The sequence below is a fragment of the Pantherophis guttatus genome, chromosome 2 (assembly GCF_059756535.1).
Source record: "Pantherophis guttatus breed Tessera chromosome 2, ASM5975653v1, whole genome shotgun sequence".
Lineage (NCBI taxonomy): Eukaryota > Metazoa > Chordata > Lepidosauria > Squamata > Colubridae > Pantherophis > Pantherophis guttatus.
The window spans coordinates 121,624,922-121,634,071 of NC_142064.1; the positions used below are offsets into that span (position 1 = coordinate 121,624,922).

General features: G+C 36.6%; 1 protein-coding gene across 1 annotated transcript; it reads left to right on the top strand.

Annotated features, from left to right (window-relative positions):
* Positions 1-883: 883 nt before the first annotated feature.
* LOC117675653 (olfactory receptor 1L6-like) lies at positions 884-6,814 on the top strand. The gene is made up of 2 exons (XM_087886629.1): positions 884-1,804; positions 6,797-6,814. Exons 1-2 carry the CDS (start codon positions 884-886, stop codon positions 6,812-6,814), a joined length of 939 nt encoding a protein of 312 aa, XP_087742755.1.
* The last annotated feature ends 2,336 nt before the right edge of the window (positions 6,815-9,150 follow it).

The following is a 9,150-nucleotide window of genomic DNA, read 5'->3' on the forward strand; positions in this document are numbered from 1 at the left end:
ATTGTATCTGAATGAACCGTAGAACAATGCAGTTGAATAGTTCTTCTCTCTGACATTGTTATGGTTCTATTATCCCCATGCAAACTGCCTTTTTGCAAATGGGGAGATACATATGGGATGGTATAATGGAGGTACTGGTGAAAAAGAAGCCTGGAGAATGAGACTTTGAAGCTTCTGTGCACGTGCGCTCCTGTTGCAAACCAGTAGTAAAGGTAAGTAGAACCCATCCCTCCTTTGCACATAATATGTCACAAAAGCAGCCCTTGAACTTTAACATGTGCAAAAAAAAAGTGTGCCTGAAAAATATGGGTTTGGGTCCTACCTGTCAGTGTAAACAGTAATGGGGAGATGGATAAATGTTCTGCACAGAAGGCGGCAGTCTGCTCTATTCCCTAAATTAAGCCATTTCAGCTGAAGTAGTTACCACTTCACAGGAAGAAGGAACTGGGTGATTGGCAAAGGAATTCTAGTACCCTTTTGTGATTTTTTTAACTGATCAGTCCAATTGCCAGAAATTTTTCTTTTACGGTCCATTCCCCTATTTTAACACTCATAAATAATTTGTCATTGTACATTCCCCCATCTATCTGAAAACAAACAAAACTACTCCTAACATATCAAAAAGATTCTCAGTTGCTTGGAAAGAGTGAAAGAGGAGAGAATCATGTAGAGATTTTGACCATATTTTGAGGCTTTTTCAGTTGTTGGAATGCAAATTAAAATAAGCTGTATGTCTTTAAAAAGAGAAATTCCTATGAATATATTTAACAGCTGTAAATATTTTTTTTTCTTTCTCTCAAACTAATTTAGTACTTTTGGATCCATCTGAAATACAGAGCAGAGAAGTAGAGAAGAACTTGATCCTAAATGCCTGAGTTGCGGGATGAACGCAGAAAAGAAGAATCAAACCATCTCTGCTGGATTCATCCTCCTGGGTTTCTCCTCCTCACCAGACCACCAAGGTTTTCTCTTTCCCATCTTCCTCTGTATGTACCTGCTTTGTCTGCTAGGAAACCTCTTGATAATCTTGCTGATCTTCTCCAGTACCAATCTCCTCCAAGCTCCCATGTATTTCTTCCTCTGTCACCTATCACTGGCTGACCTTGGATTTAGTTCTGCTGCAGTGCCTAAATTGCTATACAACTTAGCGACCCAGACAAAAGCAATATCCCATAATGGTTGCCTGACACAGATGTATTTCTTTCTGAGTTTTGGTGCCACAGATAACTTTCTCCTGGCCTCCATGGCGTATGACCGCTATGTAGCCATCTGCCACGCCTTGCACTATGCCAGGATTATGAGCTTCAAGTGCTGCCTTCTGTTGGCTGCTGGCTGCTGGCTACTAGCTCATTCCCATGCCTTGTTATACACCCTGTTGTTCTCTAATTTTACCTTCTGTGCTTCCCGAGAAATCCCCCATTTTTTCTGTGACCTCCACCCTTTATTGAAAATCTCTTGTTCTGACACCTCCATTGTTGATAAGCTTCTTGTCAGCGAAGGGACAGCACTTGCCCTTGGGCCTCTGCTTCTCATTCTTTTCTCTTACGTCTTCATTGTCCTGAAGGTGGTGAAGCTTCCATCTAAGTCCAAAAAGTACAAAGCTTTCTCTACTTGCAGTGCCCACCTCACCACCGTGGCTTTGTTCTATGGCACGGTGATAGGCACCTACCTCCGCCCATCATCTTCCTATTCTGTCTCGAGGCTGAGAGTGGCATCAATATTCTATACAGTAGTCACCCCTATGCTCAATCCTTTCATATACAGCCTGAGGAACAGCGAGATGCATGCAGCCATCAAAAGACTGGTAAGGAATTGGTTTTAGTGGACCCAGCACCCTCAGCCACGGGTACAAATAAGCATGGCTATTAATGGCCAATGTTCAGTTACAACAATTAATCAATGGAACAACTTGCCTCCAGAAATTGTAAATGCTCCAACACTGAAAGTTTTTAAGAAGAGATTGGATAACCATTTGTCTGAAGTGGTGTAGGGTTTCCTGCCGAAGCAGGGAGTTGGACTAAGAAACATCCAACGTCTCTTCCAACTCTGTTATCTTGTTCTCTAGCATTTAGAGCATGCCAGTTTTTCTGTTAGTCTCTTGTCTGTAAAAGAATCGCAAAGTGCAACCAAGCTTACTTTTTATATTAGCTGTTTCTCAACATAAAAAGGTGTCTGCAGATCTGTCAGTAACATTATAAGGCACTCTGCTCCATCAAATAAAATTCAGCTGTCAGAAAATACTTTGCTTTTGCACAGTTTATTGTCTGAAATAACTTCTGTAATGACTTTTCACATTGGTAGTTTTCTGCAGGCTATCAGAGGTGTTGCTCAAAAAGAAAGATTATTTATTCAACTGGGAATATTTTGGCTGAAGCGTTTGAAGTAATGGATGTTTACCGTTGCTTTTAAGGAGCTGATTCTTTTGATATGTAAAGGCTAGAGATCTCAGGGTACTTAAAGTACTGTGTAGGTTTGTGTGTCTCTGTGGGTGTTCAATTGATTATTGGCTATCGTAGATTTCTTGGCTACATTTTTGTGTTTTCCTATTGTTTTTCTCCTACAGAGAGTGACCAGCTCAATATCACCCAGCTGCCTTTGGGTCTAAGGCAGGATTTGATGCCTGGTTTCCAGTCTGGTGCTTCAACCACTACACTAAATCCCCAAATTTCCATTATTTTCTCCTTACAAAAAATTGCTGGAAATGTCTATTCTTATTACAGGGGAAATTAGAGATTATGAATAATTAACTATTCTTCAGTTGATATTTCTACAAGTTTGCCAAGTCGGCTTGACTTTGCTGATTAATTTTGTTTGCTTTTATCCTGCCCTTAAATAAGTTTCTTTCCTTTTTTTACCATGCCTGTTATACATCCATGTGAAATACTAGGTAACCAGCTTCAGTTCTAGATTACAAGAGTCTGAAATCTATAACAGTGAATTGTCAACTCCTCTTCAGCCAGATTTCTGTCTTCTTGAATCACAGCACTGATTTTCTTGCTGTCAATCAGAACCATCTCCCAGTGCCAAATATTTGCTGGTGAAATCACAGAAATTTTTTAAAGCTATCTTTGATTTGCTTGCCATATATTGGGAATTAAGCCTCTGAATTTAAAACTATCTGTCTTTTGTTAACTTGTATTTTTGGGCCAGAAGTTCTCTTTCTGTCTAACCTACCTCACAGGGTAGAGCATTATCTATTGTTAGATATAAATGCCTCTTTCCCTACTCTGTAAATAATGTATATAAGGAATATCAAGGGTTAACTGACTCTCTGACTTATAATGTATTCATGACTCATCACTTGTACATATAGCTCCACCCATTGTGTATATAAGAAGCTGATCACCACTTTTACCTCGCTTCTATCTGTAAATATTCAGTGAATATAGAATGCCATCTGTGATTAAACAGAGCTTTATTTGAATATATAATTCTTATCTTAATTATTGAGTCTGATCCTGAAAATATTGCAACAATCTGGTAGCAGAGGATGGTTTGATAGACTCAATAAGGACTCGATAATGCCAAAAAGAGATAGACCCAACACCAGAGCATACAGTAAAGAGATGGAAGAAGATTCAGAAATAATAGATGAATCCACAAACGCTATTTCAAATGAACCTGAAGAATATACTACAGAAGATGAAGAAATAATAAATGAAGATGATGAACAAAGCGAAGTAGAAAACAACGAACTCAGGTCAGAAATATTAAAGATATTGAAAAGTCAAAAGAGTGATGAAAATCTCATCGCGAAACTCCAAGATGTAATAAAGAACAACGGAGCAGCGAAAGAGAAACACATCACCAATAAAAAGACTAAAGACCCAAAAACAGTAAGTGCTGAATTTGTAGACAAAAATACAACGAAGAGGGAGAACAGCGGTCCCGCGCGAAATTTTGAATGGCGGCCATCTTCATTGCAACTGACTCCCATAATGGATGAAGCTGAGCCAATCAGAAAGCCAGATTCAAAATGTCTGGCGCGAAAAACTCTACACGACATGAAAAATGAGAAAGAAAAATCGCACACCTCTGAAGAATCAGAGACGGAAAATGAAGAAGACTCAATAAATTTACAAATAGAGTCTGCCATGAAAACGCTGTTTGCTGCATTTGGACCGAAATTAAAAATATCCAGAAAGTCACCGGAGAAGCAAGCAAGCAAACCAGCAAATCGAAGACTGCCTGACACTACCCAGAACTCGAGGACAGCGACGCCCGAGCCCAGAGAACCTTGCCGATTCTACCCCACTCCGAAATCTGAAGCAAGCGACATTATCCGGGAGAGAAAGAGAGAAACGATCGCTGCAAGCAAAACACCAAAGACTGAGCCTGAGACCGAATCGTCTGAGGAAGAGCCGAACGATCGGGCGGCGATGGAGAGAACCTTCTACGACGAAGCCACGAGCAAAATGAGAACTGCGCATGCGCGAAAACTCGAAGACAGCCCGGGAAGATTTGAATTTCTGGAAGAGCCACACAGACTTGTTGCTGACATCCCCACACCTTTCTGCAACTTTAGACATTTACAAGATCACGGACTGCCTCAAGTTGTGAGTAACGGTCAAAACAATATAGGGAACTTGCCCAGCGATTTTCCAAAATTGAAGGTGGATGGAAATAACCTGCAAGAATGGTATCAACAGCTTCAGGTTATTTTCATGAAAGAGAATCTGCTATTTTTCATTACCAATCCCCCAAGAAGACCTTGGGCTTTAAAGATAGATAATCTACACCATAGAGCCTTTTTTATAATAATAGCTAGTATATCTCCTGCAATGTATTATAGCATCAAATCAAATTTGACTGTCTCAGAAATCATTCAATATATGTTTAATTTGTTTCACAGCAACAGTGTAGCCACTACAACAAGGATGTCTAAAGATTTCTTTTCATCCAGAGTAAAACCAGGGGTTTCTATAAGTGAACATTTAATATATTTAAACAGAGTAAGAGCTGAACTGCAGTTAAGAGGGGAAGTAATCTCTGACCAAACAATGAAAAGTGTTATTATCAATTCACTTGATTCATCATGGGACAATTTTATGTCACATTTAGATACCATTAACCTAGGATATCTATCAATAGAAAATCTATCCAATAAATTGATAACTGAGGATAACTACAGAAAAAGTCGCTCTAATAATCATACGGAACATAGAACTCTCAGAAAAGTAGCTTTCCAAGACAGACATAATGAATCATATAGATGTCATAATTGTGGATCCAGAGAACACAATAGAAGAGATTGTCCCAGATTTTCAAGAGAAAGGCGTAGACCAGAATACACAAACAGATATAATTATAGGCAATCTTCTGTAGACAGACACAGATATAGAAGCCCACCAAACCACAGAGAAAATAGAGGGGGCAGAGAAAATTCAAGAGATAGAAAATCTGGTTCACTAAATGGATTAAATAGACATGACAATACAAAAACAATGCGAAATGATAACAATAATTGGCTTATAGATTCTGGGGCCACAAATCACACCACCAATAATAAAAGTATATTGTCTTCTTTCACAGAAGATAAGTTTATAATAAAAGTAGCTAACCAAGAAAAGGTTCAAGTATTAGGCAAAGGAAATGTAACTTTACCTGGTTTAGGAGAAATAGAGGGGGTATTGCTAGTACCCAAAATACCACATAATATATTGAGTGCTTTAAAACTTAGCAGAGAATCTAACATTAATATTACTTTCTCAAAGGGAGAAGCAATCCTTGAGAAAAATAAATGCAACATAGGTACTGTAATGATTAAAGGGGGACTACCTTACTTCATAGCAAAGGAAGAATGGTTACATAATGTTGATTCAAATGTTGAAGAATGTATAGAAACTGATGATGAAAATGTCAGCAATAGTGACAATGATGATTGTAAAATAACCCATGATCATAATGATACACATAATTTAAAAAAACCAAAAATAGGAAAGCCTATTCATGATGAATGTGCTCATATATTGCACAGAAAGTTAGGACATGCCAGTTTTCCTGTAGTACAAAAAATGACTGAACACGCAGAAGGTATCAAAATAAAAAATTGTGAAAACTATTTAGAATGCTCAGTATGTAAATCTACAAAGCTGAAAACTAGTTCCAAACCAAAAAAATCTACTAGAACAACCAATAAAGTTTTTGACTTAGTACACATGGATCTAGTAGGACCGCTTACCCCATCAATCACATATAAGAAACGTTATTTTTTAACAATAGTGGATGATTATAGCCGCTATGGTTTTGTTTACACATTAAAACATAAAGATGAGACCTTTCAAAAATTTAAGGAATTTTATAAACGCATAGAGACACAACACAATATTAAAATAAAACAGATCATGACAGATAGAGGATGTGAATTCATGTCTCAAGAATTCTCTCAATGGTTAAAGGATAGAGGAATGCTACATTACACTTCCAGTCCATTTTCAGCATTCCAGAACGGAATTGCAGAAAGAAAGAATTCCACATTACAAACCATGATTAGATGTACATTAGAGGATGCTGGTTTAGGCAAACATTTTTGGTCAGAAGCCCTACACTATTCAAATTATACACAAAACAGGACATGGTCCAGCATCATAAATAAAACACCATACGAGGTGATGTATAATAGAAAACCAAAATTGGCACACATGCATATCTTTGGGGTCACCGCAGATGTACACATACCTAAACAATTGAGAAGGAAGGGAGAAAATGTGTCCAGAAGGCTTAAATTTATGGGATATGAAACTGGCACAAAAGGATATAGGTTCATTGATAGTAATAATAAGTTTATAGTTTCCAGATCAGCCGTGTTCCATGAACAGGCCAACTGGTCTAAATTACACCTTAATGAAATATTCCCAAACAAACACCTAGAAACAAAACACCATAAAGAAAGAACTGTAAACATACAAAATACTAACAAACATAAAAACAAAACAAAAACATGGACGAATAGCCAACACAAAATAAAAATTGATACATTAACAAAAAAGGAAGCAAGATATATGCATGACAACAATAGTAAACCAGAAAGAACTTTTAGAAGCAACAGAAATAAAATGCCAAACAAATATAAGGATTACATAATGAACATGAATAACGAACAAACAACTCCCAATACATATGATGAAGTTCTAAAACTTCCCCAGGAAGAAAAAGAAAAATGGGAGCTTGCTATGAAAAAAGAAATGGAAAGTTTGCAAGGATTAAATGTGTTTACACCCATAACTGCTCCTAAAGATAAAACTATTATTGGCACCAGGTGGATATATAAAATTAAAAATTTGGAAGGAGGCAATTCATTATATAAAGCTAGATTAGTTGCTCAAGGCTACGCACAAAAATATCCAGAGGACTATACAGACACTTATTCCCCTACTGTAAGGACCGAGAGTGTCAAAACAGCTTTAGTGGTAGCATCAGCACTCAACCTTGATGTATTCCAATACGATATACAAACTGCGTACTTACACGCAAAATTAGATAAGGAAATATATGTAAGGGCCCCTCATAGTCAATACACTAATAGGAATGAGACTTGGTTGTTAAACAAAAGCTTATATGGATTAAAACAATCCGGTAAAAGATGGTATGATTGTTTAGTGAAAGTACTCAATACCATGGGTTTTAATGCAACCTCTGCTGATAACTGTTTCTTTATCAAAAGGAGTAATGATTGTATTGAATTTGTGTTAATTTACGTAGATGATATATTGTACATTGGTAAACACAAAGAAAAAAGAGAAATGTTTGTAAACAAATTAAATGAACATTTCTCACTAAAATCATTAGGTAAAGTAAACAAATATCTTGGTGTACAGATCAGTAAAACAAAGAAGGGTTTCCAGCTCACACAAAAGGATAAGATTTTAGAACTCTTGAACAAATGTAATTTGATGGACGCTAAACCTTGTGATACACCTATGCAAACTGACTTTCTTAGAAATACTAATGAACCATCTTTGGAATTCAAAGATAACACGTTTTATAGGTCAATTATAGGTTCACTCCTTTATATATCTAATTGGACTAGACCAGATATTGCTTTACCACTCAATTTATTATCTAGGTATGTCAGTAAACCAACAATATATCATTGGGAAGCTATCAAAAGAATTTTAAAGTATTTAAAAGGCACAATAGATTTTTGTCTTGTATTAGAACCAAATTGTAACAAGGAACCGAGACTTGTATGTTATGCAGATGCGGATTGGGCAGGAGATACATCTTGCAGAAAAAGTACATCAGGATACATTTTCTTTCTAAATAACTGTCCAATTTATTGGTACACCGGCAAGCAAGAACTAGTAGCTACTTCAACGACTGAAGCAGAATACATTTGTTTGTCTAAAGCTGCAAATAACCTTGTATGGTTTAATGACTTGATCTCTGAAATTTGGAAGAAACCTGCTTTACCTTTCATCATGAATGAAGACAACAAAGCAGCTATTGAAATCTCTAGATCTGATGCTATTGGGCAGAGATCTAGACACATAGATATAAAGTTTAAACATGTGAGACAACTGTCTCACGATGGATTTATAAAAGCTGTGCACTGTGATACTTCAGAACAAATAGCTGATATATTAACAAAGCCTTTGCCCGGTAAACAACATAAATATCTAACTTCCAAACTGCATGTAATGTATAGTCCTGAACAAGAATGTAATTGGTGTCATACAACCAATCGGCATTTAGAGGGGGATTTGTTAGATATAAATGCCTCTTTCCCTACTCTGTAAATAATGTATATAAGGAATATCAAGGGTTAACTGACTCTCTGACTTATAATGTATTCATGACTCATCACTTGTACATATAGCTCCACCCATTGTGTATATAAGAAGCTGATCACCACTTTTACCTCGCTTCTATCTGTAAATATTCAGTGAATATAGAATGCCATCTGTGATTAAACAGAGCTTTATTTGAATATATAATTCTTATCTTAATTATTGAGTCTGATCCTGAAAATATTGCAACATCTATATTGTCTTGAGTTCTTGTATGAAACATTTAAGTCAACGAAACAAATATATTACCTTTCTTCAGCTCTATAATATATCAGTATAGTTATTCCAAAAACAGCAGAAGCAGTAAATTATATCATTCCTATTTTGTTAAAGCCTATGGTTGAAACTAAATGTTTCAATA